Raw genomic sequence first — 24,103 nt, forward strand, 5'->3', positions numbered from 1 at the left:
GTTGTCAGGGCGGAGGTGAGAGGGGTGCTGAGGCGGGATCCCTCTCCTGAGGGAACAGGTGCCGGCACCGCGTCGGGCTGGTCCGAAGCCACCCAGCATGACTAGTCCTGGCACGAAGGGGTCGTGGCTCTCGCAGCCGGCGGTGAAGAGCGTGCTGGTGTATCGCAACGGGGACCCTTTCTTCCCGGGGCGCCGTATTGTCGTCAATGAGAAGAAAGTGTCCAACTTCGAGGTGTTCCTGAAAGAGGTGACAGGCAGGGTGAAGGCACCCTTTGGAGCCGTTCGTAACATCTATACCCCCCGGGGTGGGCATCGTGTCCGGCAGCTGGAGGAGCTTCAGAGTGGAGAGCAGTATGTGGCTGGTGGCAGGGAAGCCTTCAAGAAACTCAAGTGAGTGGCTAAAAAGTAACACAAGATTTATATGGAACTTGACTATCAGCATTTGGCGTTTGGCACTGTGGCAATACTTCAGAGCCCCCCCCCCCCCCCCCCCCCTTTTATTAGGCATTGCAGAAAGAGGACTTAAAGGCCGTAACCCAAGGCAAAAAGAAGCTTTAGAGGTGAGCCACAGAAAGGCTGCTGTTACCATCAGTCACCTAGTGCCATCTCCTCAACATGATGGTAGAAAAGGAGAAACAGCCCTTTAAGCCAAAGGACACGCGGGGCGAGCGTCAGTATTCATGCTAGTGGTAACAGGGAGAAAGCTGTAGAAAGGTGGGAGTGTTGACAGTCCTGCTGTGAAGTTGATGAGCCTTGGAATTTAATTCCCAACACTTCCTTTCTTGCTTAATTTTAAAAAGTCTAAAATACTCTACCCAGCTGTCCACCTCTCCATCACTTCTGTTCATTTTGGGTAGGTGTACAGCCTTTTTATTACCAGAATAGCTGAGTCTCTCCTGTTGTTTAAATGATGCTGACTGCTTTCTTTTCCCTGCCTGGACACCAATAATTAAGCTGACAGTTTCTCTGTTTTCTAGTGAGTGACTGGGAGAATATCTTGGAGGAGATCTGGGCTTTTAGGTGTGTCTCCTTAGTGGCTCTGCATGTGCCACTCCAAGTAATGGTTCTTAATTCTGGCAGTGAATTCCATCTCAATTGTCTGATTATATGTTTTGTTCAGTCTTTGTGGGCATTTCCCCTTACAGTTGAATTAAAAAAAAAATCTCAAAATTAACAGTTCCTTTCTGGAGGTGGTTGGGAATTTAGATGCCAAACTACCAGCTTTACAGGACCTTGCTCATCTTGGTTTTGTAGAGTTGAGGACACTATGTTTTTCAGGAGAGTTCATTATGTTTCAGGACAAAACTCTCTGTGTAATGAACGGGATCTGTATGAGCACTCACTGTTTTTGTCACTGGCTGCTTCTGAATGTTTATTGAAGCTTCTTGTGCTTCAGTGCAAAGCTAGAGAGAAAGATGAATGATGGGCTAAATATAAGCCCCTTTCCCTGTGTACTCTTTTCCATGTCAAATGCAGTGCTCAAGTCTCAAGAAAGATCTACTGTGTCTTTTTGGCATTAAATCCTGTGATTCTGTGGATGGCTTAAAGTTGTTTGTTGTCAGCCCATCATGTTTCACCTCCCTAAATGTGTTTTATGTTCGACAGACAGGCTAAAACTAAGTGAAGTGTTTGGCATTAGCATGCACTGTGTGGAGAACTGGGCACTCTGGATTTATTTTGGGTCAGAAAAAGCATTTCTTTTTGTCGTTTTATGGTCAGAGTTTTATGGTGAGAGCTTTTCAGACTTCTATAGTTGCAACAAGTATTTAAGATCAGTGAAGAGAATAAGAAAAGCTAACCTAAAGGACTTGGTACAAGCAGACTGTTTTATATATCCCTTGATGTATGCCATAGTCCTGTGCGGTGGGGAGGATAAAGGGAATGACTTGAGATCTTTTCCATTTCTGTGTTCAAAGTTGAAGTCCTTCACTATTAGTATTTATGTATATAGTGTTGTAAATGTTAGCAGTGCTTTTACAAGCATTATTTAAGACAGGCTGCAGGGCTTAATGGTGATCCTGTTCTTAACTGGATTGTAGACAGAATGATAATTAGGGAGACATCTTAGCCAGAAAAGTCAAAGGAGAGGAGGGGTCAGTTGAAAGGGACAGTTTTCTGAAAGAAATTGAAGGAATTAAAGAAAAGAGCATATGTTTGTGTGTGTGTCACAGGCAAACATAAAGCAGTTGCAGCTGTGGGAGACCAAAGCATCTGCCCTAAAGGATCCGAGTCTGATCTGATCTGATAGCAGCAAGAAGTTTGTACATTTTTAAAGATTTTTTTGCAGTGATGCTTGTTGAACGCATTCATTGCTGTGATAAACTATGCAGGGCTGAACTGTGAAATGGAGGCTTGTGGCACTGATGTGTGGGAGCATAACGGAAAGGAGAATATCCAAGGAGAAGCAGAAGCTGAAAGTGTCATTGCTCCACTTCAAGCAGGGCATTTGTTTCTTCTCAGGTGCCTTGTACTGAGAACTGAATCTTTTCCTTTCTTGTCTGCAGTGACTAGTAGACTAAATTGCACTCACCTTTAGCATGTGATCCTCTGTCCTTCCAAGCCCTGAATCTTAACATCTTGAGATAGATACCTCTGAGGGTGTATAGTTAATATAAACTGCTTGTATGTTTATTTTTTTAAATAATCAGCATTTAAAAATTCTGCTTTTAGAAAAATATGTAGAAATTTTCTTCAAAGGAAGAATTATTAGCCAATATTGGGAATTTTAAAAATATATGACAAGTTTCCCAGCTTGTTCAGTCATTTACAGGTGTGCTAAGTGAATACATGCTTTTTTTAGTGTATATGCAGTGAGGTGTGTTGGTATATTGTAGTTGTTGCAGTGGTGAGTGAGAATGCGTGCTCAAGCCTGCACACCTGTGGAGTTCTTACCTGACTCTCAGCTTCCTGAAAGAAAATTGTCTATGCTGGAGCTGGTTTTGATTTTTAGGTTTTTTTCAGCGTGCTACTCTACCCTCCTCCTTCCTTTGACCAATTGCTTGCATCTGTGTTCATTAATTAACGGTAAATTGTCCTCTCTCCAGAGGTGTCTCTTTAAACAACACTAGTTTCATCACTGGCTTGGACAGTCATTGAGTGGAAGTATTTCTGCTTTCTTAGCAAGTGGGAATACTTTTGTAAAAGTTTTAGTCTGGAATCTTTTTGAGTTCCATTATTGCACTTTGGGATAGCCTTTGGCCCTATATAGACCTTTTCAGATTTGTAGATCCCTGAAATTTGACATATGAATGCCCAGACCTCTGCATAGTGAATTTAAGCCTTTGACTATATATTCGCTTTTCTTTGTCGCTTTTCTTAGTTCTCCTCGAAGTAATTCACAGATGCACAGAAAACAAGAACCACAGTCAGCAGCTGTTGTTATAGGCTGTTGGAACTATTTTGTCTGAGGCATTTATTTCTTTTCAGTCTTGTAGGCTTTAAGACTTCTTTTTTTTTTTGGTCCCAAGAGAACTCTTTCCTTTTTACATGGAGAAACTTGCAACAGCTGTTTTTGTTTGTTTTTAAACATGAGGCTTGGACACTTTGTTTCTAAACATTGTCCTACATTGCTACCTTTACCTTTTCCAAAGCACTGGAGTGCACTTTCAAGCATAGCCTGGAAGCCTTGTTGTGTCTTACTGTCCCCGCACACTGAAGCCTTGAAATCCTTGTGACCCTTCTGTGGTACCTTGATAAACAATTGCCATTCCTTCAAAGAATGAACAATGCTTTTTCTTTCTCTTTTTTCCTCCTGTCTGGCTTCTACACCTTCATTCAGGTGCCATGAATTCTCAACTTTGGCCAGGCAGGAAAGTTTCCTCTGGCAACAGATCTTATCCCAGTCATTAACTCCAGAGCACAACATTACTGGAGGCCTGTAGATGCACTGTGAGTTCTGAGGTCTTTGGTGAGCCTGCATGGATGCTTGCCATCAAATATACCTGATGTTCTCAGGTAGGGTCTTCTAGTCTTAAAAGCCTGGTAAAGTGCCTGTGGTTTCCCACTGTAAGTGAGGATAGGGAGAACCTGTAACAAACGTCCATCACCTGATGTTGGGTTAGATGCTCCTGGTGTAGAATAGATGCCCCAGCCATTTTTGTTCTCATGTTTAGCTGTTGGCAGAACGTGCTGAAAGGTGCTGCTGTACTGAGTTATAACTGCCCATGAAGGTGTCTCTTCCTATAGCGCTGAGAACTAGAAACATCTTGCAGTGCTGGCAGCTACTGAGAGCTGCATTCATGAGAAGAGCTGCTCTCATGGCTCTCAGAGTGCTGGCAAGGGAAAGGAGTTAGCGAAGTCTGGGTACCTGGATGGTTGCCTGTTTGCTAGTCTATGGGTTACTCATGCTTGAAGGCTTATTTAATTCACTTTCTTTGGAAAGGCAACAAACAGCTAATCCATCACCGTGTGTTTTAACTGACACTTTTGTGTTAATGCAGTATTTTTGTGGGAATATGTACTCTGATGGAGAGCAGTATTGTTCAAATAGATGTATTTTGTTTTCTTGTCCAGCTGAGGCTTGCATTTTGTTTATTCAGAAAATAATTGTGACGATGCTATTGGTTCATCACAACCACGAGAAACCAGGTTATACAGTGATCAGGTGTGTCCACGTCCTGTTGAAACAAGTGGTGTAGATTGTTTAGCTGATGCCCTGGGTTAAACTTGGGTATGGAGGAACACTTTAAATCTATCAGAAACTTACTGTGAGAAATTAAGAGTCAAGATGATGTTGAAAACTCTGATAAGTTTATGTTCTGCTGAGATTTATTGATCCACCTCACAGTAGTATGTGAGCTTCTTTCTGACTTGAAGGTAGATGGTTGGTTCTCCCTTGTCTTTTGTATTAGCTCCCAGGGCTAGCTTGCAGATTTATATTAACACTCCTTCATTAAAATCTTGAATTAGTTACTTTTTAATGTTATTCTGAAGCATGATAAATTTTAAAAGCTTCACATGTGAAAAAAGTGTAGAAATATTTGTATAAGGTGCTTCTGTAAATAATCAAAACTGTTTTCCTTCCACAGCTATTTGGACATCGGAGAAACAAAGAAAAAACCTGCTGAAGTCAATAATGAGGTAGGGTGTCTGAAATATTTCAGCAAACCTGCAGTTAATGTTAGTGCCATGCCCACATTTATGCCTGATTTTTTTATATATGTTTGTCACGTTTAATAATAGTACAATTATCTACCATTGTGAACATATTATTCTAGTGATTATTACTCTTATTGCTCTGAGCATGATGCACTGATTGCCTTCTACTCAGCTTTCTGAATTGCCACATCCAGTTAAAAACTTTCAGTAAAGAAAATCTCCTGCTGTCTTCATTGGATCTGATCATAAACCTAAGGGATACTTTTTCATGCAGAAAAAGATGGTGGTAATGAGAATTTTGGGAGTTTTGGACCAGCAACTTTCCTTCAAAACTTCGTATTTTCTCTGGAGAAGGGACATTTTTGTTTGAAAAAATCACACTTAGTTGAAATGCTTTTCCCAGTCACTGCCAGTGTCAGTTGTAAACTTCTAACTAGTTCTAGTCCATAATTCTCCAAGCTCACCTGTTTCTCTTAAACAGTGCTACACTATAGCCTGAGGAGATAACTGCAGGCTTCAAAAAAACCACTGTATGTGGATTTTGTGAGATGCATGACTCCGCATTATTTTTACTGTTCTATCGTGTATGGAGATAGCAATGATTCCTGACAACCATTTGAATTCCAGCTTCTGCCTGACAAGAAGCATCAGTTCACTTGTTTTTCAATTTCTTTTGCTTTGTGCTCTCATGCCACGTTTCCAGCAATTTAATGGCTTGTGTAGCAGGTGTCTTCAGGCAGTAGGACACCTTGTACTAAAAGACCCTCAAAATTGAGGCTTTAGTGTCCTAATGACATTTACTGTGATACTCGGATACTTCTTATTCAGCGTCTATGAAATATGACACCTGCATTTTATAATTGATCCTAACTGTGTAACCCATATTTTTTTCTTTGAAATGGGCACAATCAACAGGAAGATCAAATTCAAGTCAGAGATCTGGTATACTACAAGTTGGATTTTTTCCTGGTTTGTTTATTTATGCAATTGACCAGAACATTGTGGAGATAGTTTTGTTGTTTTTGTGTAGCCATTCATGTCTCCCTGATGTTTGGGTCTTTTTTACAAAGGAAAGAGAACAATTTTTAAAAATAGGAAAAGTTAATTAAACACTGATGAGGCAGCAGGTTTGTACTCTGTTGCTGACGTGTGTATTGAACTGAGCAACACACCTTCACATATGCACCATCTAAGCTTTCCCATTATTCATAAATTCCACTTTTGACCTCCAGCATTTTCTTATTCCAGTCGCAAGTCTCCTCTGGTTAAGTTCTGTGAATCTTGCTGAAACTAGTTACTTGCAGGGTGCACAGGCAGAGAATCAAGTAATTCATCTCACTTTTAATTGTGATCTAAGTAAGAGGTTATAACTGGGGGTGGGGGGGGGGGTGTGTGGGGTGTAAAATGTTTGTACAGTAGCAGTATTGCACTTACCTGAACCTTCAACACATAAAACATAGTTCTGAACCAAAAAACCCACCTTTGAATGTATGACCAGTCTTTACTATTTTTTCTGAGTATCTGAATGTGTGGATAGCACCATATTTTATGCTAAAACAGTATCTGGGTGAAAAATAAAATTATTCTTACATATCCAGGACAAGAAAAAGAACTTGAGGAAATTGCTTTTACTTATCTCAGAAAATGTGGTGGTTTGCGTTCACTATTATGTGTGACTCCCATTAATAGTGTGCGGAGTGACTAATTCCATGTGTCCTTTGCTGAGAAGGTAGTTGTCTTCATGGAAGACTCTTAACCAAATCTCCTGATACTGCCAGTTATCAGGACAACCACAGGCTTGCTACTTTAAGGCTAGTTTTAAGGCTTATTACTTTGCTGCAGATCCTTAGAATCACAGAAACACAGAATCATCAAGGTTGGAAAAGACCTTGAAGATCATCTAGTCCAACCATTAACCTAACACTGACAATTCTCAACTACATCATGTCCCTAAGCGCTATGTCAACCAAAGAAGATTCTTGATATAATAGAAATTCTGTGCAGTTGGAGAAGTAGTTGTAGGAGTTGCGTTTTTTTTACTTACAGTTGCACGTTTGGTAAGAGAGGCTTCTATTATTTCTTCTGGAATCAGTGCTTATTGTATATTATCTTAACTCTTTCAGCCATCTCTCAGGGCTTTGAAGTAAACCAGTGTAAACCATCCATTATCTCAGCTTTCTTTCTTCCTATTTGACTTATGTTTGCAATCTCCACAGTCTCTGTGGAGAGCTTAACTCCCCATGTTGAGTTTAACTTTATGTGATTGATTTATGTGGGGAAAGGAGTCATAAAAATGAGATGAAACCCAGTAATAGTCTACAGATTTTTATCTGGGCTTATGAATAACACAATTGTTTTCATGTCCTAGTCATTTAATCCTAGGAATGAACTTTCAGGGGGCTAGTAACGTAAGTTTTAGTGCCTGAATATATTTACGTTAAAACCATGTGAGGAAGCAAGTTTTCACTTTTTTTCATGCATTCACTTAGAGATCAAAAATCTAGATGTGTTTTAGGACCAGAAGGGGCAGCAGTACTCTCTTTGATTCTGCATCAGCAAACAAAATAATCATGTTTTTCCATGGAACCTTGTAGCAGTCTTTGATGCTAGCCCATAGAGGTATTTTGCTTTCATAAGGCATTATTTTAATTGAATTTCAGAAATTCAGTTCTCCCTGTTTGTTTCATTAGAAGAAGAAGAAAAAAAATCAGTGTATGTGTGAATGACCAACATTGCTAAAGAAAGAAATTTATGGCTCAGTCCTGCAAGCACATCAAGGTGTAATTTGTGAACCATCTCAATGACGTCAGTAGGAAGGTTACCATGGAGTTATGCATGTACAGAGAAATTTGTGGGTCAGGTCTGAGTTTCTAGTGTTCTGGTAGGCTGGAGGGGGGCAGGAGAAAAGAAATGAATAAAATTATTTGGTTGATTATTTGGCTCAGTGCAGCTTTGTGGGCTCCTTGCAGATCCAGAACCAGTGTGCTAGGTGTTGAATAAAAAGCTCACTGATGGCCTCATAGGCAACTCCAGGCTAACATTAGGATGTGTTTTCAGACTGATCTTTGTCAGGACAATTCCTACTCTCTTTGTGCTGGTGCTGAAGTATTAAGCTGCTCTTCTTCATTAGCTCCACTTCCTTGCTTCCGTCCCTCCTTGCTTCCGTCCCTCCTTGCTTCCGTCCCTCCTTGCTTCCGTCCCTCCTTGCTTCCGTCCCTCCTTGCTTCCGTCCCTCCTTGCTTCCGTCCCTCCTTGCTTCCGTCCCTCCTTGCTTCCCTCCCTCCTTGCTTCCCTCCTTGCTTCCCTCCTTGCTTCCCTCCTTGCTTCCCTTGCTTCCCTTCCTTCTTCTCGCCCCCAAATCCCCAAATGTTTTTAGAACACAGTATAATTTGTCAGGGCTCCCACATTAATGCTCTGGACACCAGCGCGTTCTCATGACCTCAGCAGTGCTGCTGTTAGCCGGAGCCTGGAGACAGCAAAGACTGTTCTTCAAGTGTGCTCCTGGGGATTGCCTCCCACCTTTCTCACCTGGCAGCTGGTCTTGCTCCTACCATGACCTTGAGGGTGGGCAATCACAGCAATAAATGGCCTTGTGCCACAGTACTCCTGAGTGCTGGTGATGTGTTCAGAATTGGTGCAGGATTTTTTTGTTGCCCATGGAAGGAGATAGTCTTGGAGTTATTAGAGCTGGCTTGCCCTAGCCCAGATTTTGGAAGCACAATGGTGCTGGTCTGGTGGCAATGACAGTTTTTCTGTGCCTGCATAGTGCCAGATATCAAAGATCTGAAAGCTAAAAAGGTAACACAGAAACAGTGTTTGAGAAATTCGTGTTCAGTGATTAAGGATGATATCATCATGCTTAGGTACAAGGGTATCAATTCTGGTTGTATGAAGAACATTTAATTTGGCGTTTCCTACCTGATGCGTGTTTCCCGGTGCAGGTTTTTCTCCAGTAAAACAATTACAAATGTCTATTTCCAATTCTGGTTAGTGAGGAAGGAGGCAAAAGGAAGAAAACTTTATGCAGCAGCTGCATATTGTATATTTGTATGCAGCTGTAGGTTTTCTTTTGTGTTAGTTAAACTGCCAAATGTTTGACATCTGGTTTTGGGAGTACTTTAATGCTGTTCTTTGAAGGCAGCATCTCAATTAGTTTAAATTTACATATAACTAGAAAATGTGTGTCAAAGTAGAAAGAAACAAGAAAAAATTCATGTTCAAGATATGGTGTAAATATGGTGACCTACATTCAGACAGAAGAATAGATGGGAACTATAAAGCATTAATTTCTTACTAAAATCTCTTCATACTTTTCTCATGGAGTGACAAGATAAAATAAGTAGCCCATCAGAAATAGGTTTATCTTCTAATCTGTGAATCTGATTTTGTAAGGAAGGTGTTCTGGGACAGGGAGGACAGGGAGGGGAAAAAAAAAAAAAAATTATGGGAAGTTCTCCATCTCATGGATTCTGAGAACTCACCTAATGAAATAGTTTAGTGTCCATTCTTGTAAGGCGCTGCGATTTAACATTTAGGAATGGGTTCTGTCCCTGACAAGAGCAGTATTAATTCTCTCTGTTATGCCCTAGTTCAGTTTTAGCTGGAGCTTCTCAAATACCATGGTCCTGTTGTCCTGTAAGGTGCACCTTGCCTTGCCTGACACGTTTGGACCTAACAAGGGTTTACAGCTAGTAAACGCCTGTGTTCTCTGTGTGTCCTCCACAACTGACAACAGGAGCTCTGGGGAAGCTTTGATCAAGGAGATCTTAATGTAGATGTGTTGTTACAACACAGCAATGACCCAACTCTGTAATGTGTAATTCATTAAGCACTATCCATCTATTTAATGTGACAAGTGGAACATGCAAATAGATGTGATGGTCTGTAAGATGGGTCAGTGTTGAAATAGTTAGTGAGGAAACATTTTTTTCTATCTAAACAGATAGATTTATAGATGAGGGTCTATACCACCAAATACCTTATAATATCAGTAGCTGATTTCACCGTAGGCTGTCTTTGGTGAAAGATGGATGAGATGGAAAGAGTGTATTACATGTCCCCCATCAGTAGTGTCAGCATCCAAAAACATGTAAGCAGAGCAACACAAGAAAGCTTATATTTCTACATTTGTCAAATGTACCAACTGCACATAGGAGTTTAATTTTGAGGGCTTTTCTTTTAAAAATAAGCACTGTTTTAAAAATAGTTGAAGTATGGCAGTAATAATAATGCTCTTAAAATCTTGCAAGATAACTGTAGTCTGGGTCTGTGAGGCCTAACCGTCAATCGGAGTTGGGTCTTTTAAAAAGCCCTTAGTTGTTCTATTACTGATTACAAATCAGGTTTCAAGGTGGTCTTCAATTAAATAATCTCATTATCTGTTAATATTTCTGAGATCAATGATATATTTCTTTAATCCAGTGTCTGGTTTCTTAACATCTAGCTGTTTACCTGCCTAAGGCCTTCAAACAACTGAAATAAAAGGGGCAAATGTTCATCTGTTGGAAAACAGCTATATTTTTTCACCAATCTACCCCAGAAGTGGACTTGAATTTATAGCCCTGTTCTTCTGGGTGAAGTATTGTGCATAGACCAGTGTCAGTATATGATGATGAATGAGGAAGGGCCACTCTGATATCTTATTGCAGGATGATATAATTTATGACAGAAGTGCATGAAAATGATACTGAACATTTATTAAATGTTTCTAAGCAGCAGGAGTTCATTAGTGTCATGTGTGATGTCTGCAGTTCAGTGATCATTGACTTCGGTAGACTCCGAGCCATGCCCATGGCAGGGAAGAAGGGATGCTGTTGGTTATGCAAAAATACCAGTGGTAATTGTGGTACTTTAACAGCCCCTGGATTTCAAGGATAGTTAGATGCCTTGATACCATTTTTGCTTTTGGAAATCTTCCTCAGGCTGTTGTACTTATGCATGTGATGAAGTTCAAGAGAAAACTGCTAACTGCAGAAGAAAGGAAGGAGTTTATAATGCGAAAGGTCTGCAAGATCCTTTTCACTTCCGAACATCAGTCTGCAATTTGTTTATTTTCACATTAACATCCAGTTTCAGTTCCCTGGTTTCTGAGATAATCTTGATGTGGTAACATTTGAGCAATTATCAAGCACATCCTCACAAGTTATCCCCTGCTGAGTGCTGCTAGAGCAATGGGATTTTAAAGCCACATCTCTGTCTCTTTTCACTTCACCTGCTGTTGTTTGTACTGGGCACTTCCTTGCCTGTTTGTACTTTGCTCTCCTTTAGTCATAGCAGCAGCGCAGCAGTTTAGGAAAAGCCCCTTAGTTCTCATGTTGCTGTAACACCAGATCGGTGTGTCACTCAGCTGATTTTCACAGTGCCGCAAATTCACTTGACTAGGAGTGTGCGTGATGATCGAAAGGGTGAGCTATGGGGCATGAAGAGGGAGAAAGAAAAGACCAAATCAGAGCTAAAGGCAGTGAGCAGCAGTGGTGAAGAGAGAGAGACTACCTGCATGAGCAAATTTGTATCTGACTCAAGCATTTTACTGACATGGCAATACTCTTTCCTTTCTGTTTTGCTGTTTATCCCAGCAGATGAGTGATGACGTATCTCTTGCACTGTAGCATTGTGGTAGTTGTTCTGCATGGAAGGCTGGAGCAAGTTTTGTAAGGAAAAACCTGATTTTTCAATTCTTGTTTGATGGGCTCTGCTACAAGCTAATCCCCTAGAATTGTCACACCCCATTTTAGTTTAGACTTTTTGGCGAGAGAGCAGGGGTGGAGAGTAAGTTCAGATTTCTGCCTTCTCCCTCTTTCAGCCAGGGACAGCAGCAAGGCACTTGTCCCAGAAGCATGGGAAAATTGTGTGTCAGTCTCAGCAGATCACAGCCAGGCTCTTGGCTGTTTTAAATCCTCTAGCAGAGCCCTCATGCTGTAATAATATATCTCAAACTTTTTACAGTTATGTTACCGGTAGGGAAAGTAGTAAAAAGATTTCATCCTGACCCAAGCTAAAGCTTTGATACAAGCTGTTCCTTAGGTATGTTTCCATCCACCACTTCTTCTGGCAAGTGAGCTTCTTGTTTTGCAAGAGAGATCCCTTTTGTGCTGAAGGTAATCTGCAAGTAATTACAAATACATTTTAAATTATGTGCTTGAGGAATCTAACAATTAATCTCTTGAGGAAATATGGACCAACAGAGTTGCCATTTGTTTATTATAAGCTTTGTTGTTTGTAAAAGGAACTGAATGTTATTGTCCAACTATAATGTGTAAAGTATGGACATCTAGGCACTATCTCTGATCTAGGTCGTCTCCTCCTGTGCACTCAAAATGATGCATTTTACTTGTTTTTGGGGCTGAGTAAGCTGCTGACAAATTAACTGAACTTTTGTATTTGCACATCCTGTAGGCAACAATCTTTTTAAAATTCTCTTTGTTCCACAAAGATGTGTTCAGCTGAAACTTCCTTTCTTCTTCAACTTCTTATGACCAACCATTTTTTGAACACACTGAAGTAAACTGACTTTGCAATGTGTTGTTGTAAAAGCAAAGAACTGCAGGCACCTAAGAAAAGCAGATGTATTTTGGTATTGAAGAACCAGTCTCTTGCAACCAAAATAAAAAAGGAAGCTTATAGTGTCTGTATGAAACAGCATCTATTATCAAAAGTTTATAGTAAGCCTGCATTAAGCTGCTGTACTGACCATATAGATTTACCCTTGGTTGATAGCAGACAGATTTTCTTAGGTAGTAAAAACATTGAGGTTTTTTTGTCTGCACTTCACTTTTTCTCCTGGGCTTCTAGGCCAAGGTGATTGTGTGGCGAGCTCTAACACAAGTATTTTTTCTGCTGCTCAAGATTCATTGTAATTTGCATTCCGCTTGGATTTTCATACTGACTTGTATTCTAGAAAAGCATTTATAAAGTTAATTAAGAAAACTCTACTTATATGTCTTACTCTACATAAGGCACATCAAGAGTTAGTTCTATACTATAGAGAGATAAGGATGATGTAGACTCCTTTCCTTAGGTTCACCACTGTTTTCTATGATGTTTAAGCAATGAAAATTTCCTGGTCCACAATTTTATAACAATTGTCTACTTACGGTGTGTTTATAACATTATTACCCATTGACTGGGAACTAATGTAGGGCAGTCAGTATGAAAACAGAGATTGTAAGAGCTGGTTGGTTGTAGGCCAAGTGTGTGGCTGGTTGAGGAAGGGTAACTTTACCCAATTCATTGAGTGGTGGGTTCATTCTGGAGTGCTGTCATTTAGCATTGCAACTGACTGAGTACGGCTCTTGGACTGTCAGATTCTGTGATGCATGTCGGGGTCCTGGTGTGAGGGATGCACTAGGGACTCTCTGCCCACCACCCACCAGCTCTTGTCCTACCTTTCCAGTGCCAGGTTCTTCCCATGTTCAGTCTGGGTACCCTTATGCAGTTCTGTTGCCTCACATGTAGTAGTTGTGCCCTGGTCACATTTTTCCAGTGATCCATCGCTTTTTTTCACTGTTTTACATAAACATATTTTATTGTTCCATAGCTCTATTTCAATTGTAGCTGCTTCTTTTATCAGATGGTTTAGGTGTGGTCATATTTGGAGGAGTATTTGTAGAATGGAATAATCAATATTTTTACTAATGATTCTTCAGAGGATTAGTAAAGATTCCTCAAAGCTTTCCTACATGTATGACCTGAATATTTGTATCTGCATGCAACCCCAGAACATCTCTCTTTAGTGAAAACACTTGATAATTACAAGGATTTGAATGAGTGTTTGAACATTTTGAAACTTTTAAATTTCTTTTCCGATCCAGTGCCTGTCAGTCTTCACATTGGGCACACACTGGATGACACAGACATGTGCTAGGACATGGAGCAGAGAGCATTTGCTTGCTAGGGAACTTCACAGAGCGTGTCTGTTCCTGTGATGAAGCGTGACTACAGAATGAAACTGTGACTGGCAGAAGGTACCTTCTACTGGTGATCTCCAGCTGCAGCACATCAGTTTAGCACCACTCCTGCTGCAGGGTCCTGTGGGCCAGACATAGTTAATGGGCAGATCACAGTCTAGGTCAGTTGGCCACTGCATCTTGGTGAGATCCTGGGCCAGGAAAGGTTCCCTACTTGTCCAGTGCTGACAGAAGAGGAGGGCACCATGACAGCGGGATGTGAGGTGGAAAATACGATGTTTGAAACTTAGTAGATCTGAACTCACCATCAGAATTTTCAAAAAAAGCATCTGAGATGTTGCTATAAAAGTATTTTGAGGAGCTGCCATTTCTCTGTTTTCCTCTGTTCCTCCATATTTTAAAATTCAATTCTTTTAGTATCATTTATGGCAATTGTTCTTCTACATCCTTTAAGTACATCTTTGTTGCTAGACAGTGGAATCACCACTCATCTGTTGCCAGTGGTATGATTGGATTAGTTTGTAAAAATTGAATTGTGGAAGTTTATAATGTTGTCTTGAGTTTACAAATTATGTTGGAATATTTATGCTGGATATACCTTGTCCCTAACATACTTGCATATTTTTCCAAGTACATCCTCATGAAAAATCCCAGTATTTATAATTATTGTTTATTTCAAACCTAGCATTTATCAGATATGACAAATAATGTTCATGTCTAATCATAAGAAAGAACTTGTCATTTTTCAGTGAGTGGACTCTTGATTCATTTTAACTTCGAACTGTCAATTAGCAATGGTTCATTGATATTTTCTCTGTTCAGGAGATAGTTTTGTAAGGGTAAGAGAGGGCCTGAACAGATATTAGAAATGATCCCAGCATGTGCAAATTACAGCTATTTGATGTCAAAACAACCTATCTTCACAGGATATTTTTTCCTAATTCTTTCCTAGGAATTAGAAAGAAACAAACATGATTTGTGCTACCGAATTACTATACACAAAATACTTGTATATCTGGAAATGAATTATGTATAAAGGTCCACTTCATACTCCTGTGCCAATATGCAAAACTAAACCCTCTTGCTACTCCATATGTGAGCAGTTTGATTTCTTCTGCTGGTGTCACAGACTAAGGAACTAATTAGGAATTCTACTGTAGGTGTAGATTAGAGAATAAGACTATCAAAATACAAAGATTAAAAAAGGGTGATACACATCTTTAATCCCCTGAGCAACATCTTGAAGAGTTAAATTTTAAATGTCATTGTTTGGTATTTAGTATCCTGGTAACATAATTAGCACAACAAGACATACTAAACAGAACTCTACGTGTTCATAATCTAATGCCAGGAGGAATCAGAGAAGAGCTGACCAGACATCCAGTTAAAACATAAGCTGTGTCCTTTTTTCTAATTGGCCTATGAATTAATAAAATTTCTCTTTATATAGTTCTGTATACCTGGATTGTGCAGTTCTGAGTATTTTGATTAACAGCTTGCTTACAGATGGATTTTGTAAATTTTGGAGCTGCAGAAAGACTTGTAGACACTTTGGTTCGTGCCACTGGAGAATTTCATGGTCTGTATTGAAACTTGTAAGTCAGTCTCTTCCTTGATTAACATATCTGCCTTGTTCTGTAGGGGAACTGCTCTTTCTAGTCTGTGAGGAGGCTGGGAGGAAGGGAAGAGGTGCCAGTACTGAAGCTTTTAATGAGGCATGTTAGTCTCATTAAAAACTTGTTGCTACATACTAAATTGACTTACTGGAAACATTAACAACTTTTACCTTTGATTAAAAATGATGAAAAAAAAAAAATTTTTGGTGGTTGCTTTTTGATCTTCAGCTGTCACAGGTTCAGGTCCTACTGATCAACCATGAAGGTCAGAGACTTCCTTTTGGTTTAAATGAGTCTAAGGAATTTGGGGAAAATAGACAAATCATGAGAGGCAAAAATGGTCAAAACTGACAGTATTATGTCAGTGACAGAAATGTGTATCAGGATCTATTTTGCTTGAATAAAATTTGCATTATTGATGCCATTATTGTGTGTGTTGTAAGCAGTGTAGGGCATAGCATCATGCAACTTGGAGAAGAAATAGGAGCTATTTTGGGGATCCAGAAGCAACATGAGTGTGATCTATTTCACAGCACTTCACAGGCTAAGTGCCTGGACAGTTAAGGCCATGCCATTGTCTGATTTATCCCAGCTGAAGATCTCGCCCTAGTCCAATGGCCCAAAACTCTGACAGATCCTGAGTGAAACATTCTTCTTTCCAGGGCTTATCTAGATGTGGTGAGACTTACCCCCAAATGCACAGGGGATATGAACTCCATTTCACTTACCATAGATGAAAAGGAGGGTGATTTGCCTTGGAGGTGAACAGAGTGGCTTTAAATAGTTTGTGAATTTTGTAGGAGCTTTGTGGTCTAGAAGGCTCCCTGAATCAGTACATGACTGTTCGTTCTGGCATAGTTCATTTCCGATTCATCTATGATTCATGTGGGATGAGAAGTTTGCGTACTGCTGTGGTGTTGTGACCTATTTAGGTAAGCTTGGAAATTCAGTTAACAGCAGTTTGAGTGGTGCTTTGTATCCACACCAGTAGAAGGGCTAGTAGTCTCTTGCTCAAAGCTGTTTGTACTACCTGCTATACCATCTAACAATGCAAAGTAGCCAGGGAAATGTAGATTATCCAGGTTAATTACTGTGTAGGATAATTGAAATGGTTTTGTACTGACCAAATACCTCAGTGAGTTTGACTCTCCATCTTTCATCAAAGCATATAAAAATGCACATTTTAAAAAAAGTTGTGTTTCTATGAAGTAGATAAGATGTTTCCTGTGCTGTAATAGCTTTAGAAAACTTATCGTTCTGATTTGCTTTTGATCACTGAACCTTGAACATTCCTTGCTTTCACATCACAGGGGGTGGTGATGATGTGTATAAATGGGGTTTTGGTTCTTTTGACCCCAGTTCTACCCTAGGGGAATGCAAATATTTGTTCTCAATTTTCCTGGGCACACTGATTAACAAATAGGCCATTGTAACAAACTGGCAAAGCCATGGCTCATTGCATTAGCTGATAAATTTGGAATGTGACATTGTGTTGAAATATTTAAACACAAATATTGTGTTGAAATATTAAAACTTCAAAAGCTTAGTTATAAAGAGATGTGAGTAATGAGTGTGATGTTCATAGCACGCAAGACCATATTAATACAGCAGTAAGAAAGACCAGCTCTTAAACCTGTATAAATCAAACCAGCACAGAGCATCTGGTTCAGGGAGGTTACGTTTTTTGACTGTTGTTTTGCTGCTGTCCAGTATGGCTTTATAAATACGTGTAAACCTGTAAATCTTGCAGTTGTTCAGTTGCCCCCTTTCATGGGGGACGCTTCTGGTAAGAAAAGGAAATAAATCAGATAGTCAGACCATTTCTTAGCTATAGATAACTAGCCTGTGTCTTCATGGCAGCCTGTGAAAGTGCTGCCAGACCTCTGTATTTAGCATGTCTCTATTTAATATACATTGGAGGGAAAACAAAAGCTAAGAATGGCATGTTTTCATTTGAAACTATTCTCAAGTGCTTAGAAGTCACCTTTTTAGAAACAAAATATGCAGCATGGTATGTTCAGAGGGCAATTAAAGTGCTATTTAATGAACTGTATTATTTTCTGATATACAAGGATTGATTCTCCGAAGTGTCATGTGCCTCTTGCAAGTCTGAAGTAGCCAACAGAGGTTGGGTAGTTTTCTGCGTTTGTCTCACTTTCCAGTCCATGTTTGAATAATAAGTGTGAAAAGTATAATGTAGCATTCACAGAAGCAAAAATTTTATGCATGAGGATCAGCAAATAGGTTCACACCGATACGCATCATTTTGCTACATTTTCATTGTAGGGATTATGTCTTTTACCGTTCACTGGTTAACACATTTCTGAAGAAAGAATTGAAAACCATTCTTTTTTATTTGTGTATTTCAAACCAACATGTGGGTTGCTCAGAGTCCTTGTGTGAATAGCCATTCTTGATGAGGGTTTCCCTGTAATGCCGTATCTGTAATGTTCTCTTCCCACTCTAACACTTCCTTGAATTAGAAGCATTGCATGTCCAAGCCCATCTGTAGTGTTCTAAAAAGGAGCAACATGTTTTCAGTTGATCTTCGGCCTTTCGTGTGGTCAGCTGAACATAAACATAATAGGAATTTTTGTATGAAAATTATATTAAATTGTCGTATATATATGCACACACACATGTATACACATGTGGATATGTACACACTAATTCAAAATGGTTTTCTTACAAAAACTATGTACATGTAATAGTATACCTGAGATAATGGTTTGGCTGCTGATCATTTTGTTTTGTTTTCTTTTGCCAACAGTCTACAGTGGAAGATGTAAGTACCTAAGGTAGATTATGCAATGTGTTTTATGTGTTTGCCAAGTGTTTTGTCTGTGTTTTGTTAGATTTTATGAACATTTAGTATCTTTTTTAGTATAAGGGAAAAATATATAAAATGTTGTTATAAAGCAGCTGTGAGGGTGTGGATTTTTTTACCTGGTTTCAGTTAGATTCTGATCTGCATCTTGGCTTTGTATTTTCAAAGGGATGTTAGGAGGCACTTGGCTGGAGCTAACATTCAGCAACACAAATTGAAGCACAGTGAATTATGACTGAAGATGAAAGCTGGGCTCTGAGACTCTCTGTAGAATGTATTCTGAAATTTGAGTGTTTACAGAGATCTCAAATACTGCAGATTGATCCCAGCTCCCAGAACCTAGGGTGTGTTGAGCTTAGCTGCTTTGTTTTTCCCAGACTCTACAAGGTGCGTTGCAAAGTTATTTCACAGGTGGTAATGCCTCTCTGAAGCAAGAAAGATTCACACTGCTGTTGGTGTAAGAGGCACTGTGGGAAATAACAAATTCTTTGTAGAATAGAAAGGTAAAAATTATGGTGGTTTTGAATGTCTGTGATCCCATGGTGTATTTCCAGCAGTGTTTAGCTCTTGTTGCCTTGCAAATTCTCATCTGATTGATTGCCTTTAGCTTACTTAAAGTTCCCTATGTGTTTCAACTGATATAATGCTTTCTTCTTCCTCCCCTAAATGCTTTGTGTTGCTGCTGTATGTATACCTCAGATGAGTATCTCATCACAAATTATGAAATGTTGACAACATTTGTCAGTAGGATATGGAAGCTGCCCATGAATGGGTCTTTTTAAGCAAACTGAAAATGTACAAAATTTGATGATAAAATCATAATGGGGCCAGACCACCAATTAATGTAAATCTGCTTACAATTGCTGACGTAAATGGGAAAGTGCTGATCTACATCAGCTGAGAATGTGGCTGGTGAAATGAAAAGAAAATAAAGGGTTTAGGGGGCTAGTGATGCTGGTCTCTTAATGTAAGCACAAACTTTCACCCAAGACCACATAGTTGTTAATATGTAACTGCAGTGCCAGAGGGGTCAGGCTATTCAAGACACTGCAACACTGTGGTACCTCCTACAAACAAAATAGGAACAAAACCATGTATTCTTTAATTAAATCCTGGATCGGTCTTCTGCTGGGGTGGTTTGGCATAACTCTATACTTCAGAGGAACTAGATCGATTTACAGTGACTGAGCACTTGGTCTTTTATTAATGTGTACTTCTGTGTACTGAGATGATGTGGCTTGCTTTTCATAACCATAAATAGTTTAACATTGGTCAGACAGAAGTTCTAAACTCTGTGAGGTAGTAACTTGAAGACTGTGCCAAAAAAAAATTAACAGGACAGTCAGGTTAATTAGAAGAATGGTGTATAGGGTGAGGTTTTTTTGTTTGGTTTGTTGTTTTCTTTTTTTTTTTTTTTTTTAAAATCACAGTGCAGTATAGATCTAGCCATACTGTTTTTTAAAAAGGTGGCTTCAGAGCAGTCTAGGGTTGCTCATGTTGAGTTTTTGTGCTGTTTTACTTCGAGAGCTTGATATACTATGCTGTAGCCAGAACATACATTGGGCATCTGTAAGAGTTATCTATTGTGCATTGTGGAATACTTAATTATACTATATTGTAGTTGCTCACATGTCTGCATCCTTGCCAGCTTCAAAATTAAAGGTGTTGTACACAGCTCATTTGCAGCACCCCTGTGCAGGCACTCCCCTCTGTTTGTTTTTCTTTTTAAATTTTCTTATAATTTATATATTTATTTTCTCCTTTCCTCTCTCTCATTTGCAGTGTCAGAGCATCCCTGTGTCCTGGATGAATATAGAGTTTATCTTTCTTTTGGCCCCTGAAGCAGATCAGGTGTAAAATGTGCCTTCAGGAGGCAAGCAGTCCCAAAGACACTAGTTATCCCTCCTCTTTCAGACAAACAACAATAGCCTAAGCATCTGCCTAAGAGCATGTGGATCCCAAGAAAAGATGCAGTGTGCTTGCCCTTGCTGTTCATGTTGGGTGTGGCCAAAGATTATTCAAAGAATTCTGTACCACCATGGTCCAGCACCTGCTTAATTTAGTTTGGGCTACTCTGTTCCAAGCTCCCAGAAACTGAGGTCTTGTCAATGCACTAAATACTTATGAGTGTTTTAATAGTGTCATAGTCATCTTAGTGTTTCCATGCACTGACTTTTGTGGTATTATGTTAGCAAATGTAATATTGCACTAAGGTATTCTTTACACCTTTTAATATAGGAGGTACATTTGATTTAAACACATTTAGCAAAACAACGCAAGATTGTATTTTGTTCTCGTTTAGGCCATGTTTAGGTAGAAAAGACAAATATTAAGTCTCTGCCCAGGCTGGTCGCATCTTACAGTACCCTGCAGTTTGCTTGTTTCAGAACAGGGCTGACTTGTTAGGCCACAGAAGGCTGCCAGAAATGTTAATAACTCTTTGAGAGAGTAATCCAAAAGCCAGACTTGCAAGCTGATGCCACAGTATCTATTATTGGCAGAAATACAATCCTTTGAATAATAAATGAGCTCTTAACATCTGTCAGGTTGCTTGTTTTCTCAGGGGCCCAGTGATTGGGCTGCATGCAATAACATGATGGGCCTTCTGAGGAGCCTACATCAAAATTAATGGTTTCATGAGTTTGCAGGAGCACCTAAATAATTGGGCACACCTGGGACTATCCTAAAGGGCTCCTTTATGCTTAGCAAATGCTTTCTAACTAGTTCCATGTTGTGGTTTAACCCCAGCTGGCAACTAAGAACCATGCAACCACTCGCTCACTCCTCACCTGCACCTGGTGGGATGGGGAGAAGAATGGGAAAAAAAAGTAAACCTTGTGGGTTGAGATAAGAACAGTTTAATAATTGAAATAAAATATAATAATAAAATTAATAATAGTAATAATAATTGTAATGAAAAGGAAGATAAGAAAAACGGAGAGAAATAAAACCCAAGACAGACAATTGATGCACAGTGCAATTGCTCACCACCTGCTGACCGATGCCCAGCCAGTCCCTGAGCAGCGATCAGCACCTGCCAGCCAGCTCCCCCCAGTTTATATCCTGAGCGTGATGCGCTACGGCCTGGAATATTCCTTTGGCTAGTTCGGGTCAGCTGTCCTGGCCATGCTCCCTCCCAGCTTCTTGTGCACCTGCTCACTGGCAGAGCATGGGAAACTGAAAAATCCTTGACTTAGCACAAGCACTACTTAGCAACAACTAAAACATCAGTGTGTTATCAACATTATTATAAATCCAAAATACAGCACTGTGCCAGCTACTAGGAAAAAAAATAACTCTGTCCCAGCTGAAACCAGGACATTCCAGTAAAGTGTGGATCACTGAAACCTGAATGTTGCAGACTGGATCAGAGAACTTAGTTTGATAGACTGTTTGGAGTGTGTGAGAGCTTAAGCATAGGTATCAACAGCGTAAGTGAGCATCGGGAATGGATGAGGAATCAACTTTTAGAAAAAGCAATACAAAGCTTTACTAGTTATATATTGAATACTTTATCGGGGATTAGCCTGGCAACCTAGCAGCTATGCAGAAAGGTGCAAGGGCAGCCAAAGTTAAGTCATTCCTGCTTTGGATGCAACCTGTGTTTAGAGCCTAAATAGTAGGACCTGATGCTTTGGAAGTAACTCAGTATTGCCTCAGCCTTCAGTAGCATACTCTTTAGAAAAGTTACCTTATTTTTTCTGTAATCTGAAGCTCTCTATTAGATTGCTTAGGTTGGGCAAATAGCCCTTAATGGCTGATGGCAGCAATAGAAATATTTTCAGATGTTGCAGTTTAAGGTGTGTTTTCTTTTTCTTCCTAGAGACTCATTAAATTTTCATCTCAAATTCTGGTGACATAAACTACCAGTTATGCTCTGAAAAATGTGCTTTAAATGTTTCTGCAAGAATGGCTGAGCTCCTAAATTATTTGGCAGTCTCCAAAAATTTCTTTGCCTCCCCTAATGAGCTGTTATGATAACAACCCTTTACTCTCTTTCCAAGCCTGTAGTAGTAGGTGTGAATCTTCCACCTGATTCAAGGCAGGCTGGAATTAATAGCAAGTCTGTGAATTGCAATTACCTTAGGCATTAAGGCATAGCTTATATACAGTCTAGTACAAAATTTCTCATTGTATGAAGCCAAGACAAACATGTAACTACAAAATAGATTTTAGGAGTAGATACGTTCCCTAGTAAGTTGCTTGTGTAAAGGGAAGATCTCCAGCCATTCTAGAACCCTGCTTCCTAGTCTGGTCCACAAGCACTGCTGACACAACATGGCAGTAACACCTTTCTTGCTGTGTCTGCTCTTGTAGAAGTCTCTGGCCAAAGTATCCCTTTGCACTGAGCTTCAGATCACCATGCCCCTACTGCTGCTGATTGCTTCTGTTTAGTCACTTTGCTGTGCAAAGGCTAATTCTGCCTTCCACCACCCATGATCAGTGTAGGCTTTCATGTCTTCTGAGTCTCTCTGAAAATGAAAGATTGGGAGGGCTACACTGCTCACTAGCACCTTTGAGAAAGACGAGAAGCTGAAGTGAGTTGAATTCAGAATAGATATGCTTCTTTTTTACCAGCTATTGACAACAGATTTTATTCAACAGATTTACCTGTTGCTGTCTTTCACTTGAAGGCTTGTACATCAAGGAATACCAGTTTTGGTCTTGTTTTCTTGATTGCTTTTTCCCTGAGAGAGCTATCTTAGCTCCAGAATTTATGTACTTGGTGTGGAGTTTGCTGTGTGAGGTTCTTTGAGTTATGTGGGAAGTCAGATTTGATTATTTTAATAATAATTTTTATCCAGTTTGTAATATCTAGAGGTTGAGCACCTCTCTTGCTTTTTTCAATATATACAAGAGAAAGATCTGGAAAGGAGTCCTGCCAGTACTATATGAATTTGTGTGAAAATCCAAGCAAAGACTTAAAGCACTGGACCCCAGACAATTTTCCATAAATTAAATGGGAAGTATTGGTTAAGTTAGCACAGAATGCTATAAAGCTGCAACATGTCACATCATTAGACTGTTTTACATAGTGACTGGAACATTGCCTGTTTCAATAAACTTTGTACATCTATTTGAAAGCATGTCTCTGTGCATGCTGCCTATTTAATCCTTTAAGCTTTTTTGGTCTTTTTTAGAAATGTAGCCAACTTGTTAAGACATGTACTATGTCTTTTGAATGTTTGCTTAGGTTTGACACCTTATTTTGAGGATTAAAAAATTTTTCCTAATAATTTTGAAGTTTGGGTTTATCTCTTTTTTTTTTAATTTTTTTTTTTAATTTTGAAAAAGTGTTTATAAATGCAATAGGGAATCCTAGCTAGGTGTATTGCATAACTTTCTGTTCAGTATAATGGCAGTAACGCTGAGCCACCTGATTGATCTCAATGTCTGTTCAAAAATGTACAGGGAATAATGCTGGGAGTTAAGTAGCCTGTTTTATTCTGAGAGCTAAAAAATCTACAGTTCACCTCACCTGTAAGTCATTGCCCTAAAATGAGCGTAGTATTCAGCAGCCTTTATAAATCACTGATGGATCTGGATGTAAAGACCTCTGTAAGAGCAAAAGTACTTATTACATAATAACAGAGAGACCTAGAGATGGCATTTACTGTTAAAAAGAGAAGATGGTTTAATTGCCTGGGCCATGGTTA

The 24,103-nt window shown here is 39.5% G+C and overlaps 1 protein-coding gene across 2 annotated transcripts in view; it reads left to right on the top strand.

Moving 5' to 3' along the window:
- DCDC2 (doublecortin domain containing 2) overlaps positions 1–24,103 on the top strand; it is a 70,954-nt gene continuing 46,851 nt past the window's right edge. The window contains exons 1-3 of one of the 2 annotated variants that reach the window (XM_074870747.1): positions 1–390; positions 5,028–5,079; positions 18,390–18,404. In XM_074870747.1, the coding sequence (XP_074726848.1) occupies positions 98–390; positions 5,028–5,079; positions 18,390–18,404 (360 nt within the window). In that variant the 5' untranslated portion in view covers positions 1–97. The remainder of the gene's footprint in view (positions 391–5,027; positions 5,080–18,389; positions 18,405–24,103) is intronic. The other variant, XM_074870752.1, reaches the window with a different exon arrangement.

Source organism: Strix uralensis, chromosome 1 (assembly GCF_047716275.1).
Source record: "Strix uralensis isolate ZFMK-TIS-50842 chromosome 1, bStrUra1, whole genome shotgun sequence".
NCBI classification, from domain to species: domain Eukaryota; kingdom Metazoa; phylum Chordata; class Aves; order Strigiformes; family Strigidae; genus Strix; species Strix uralensis.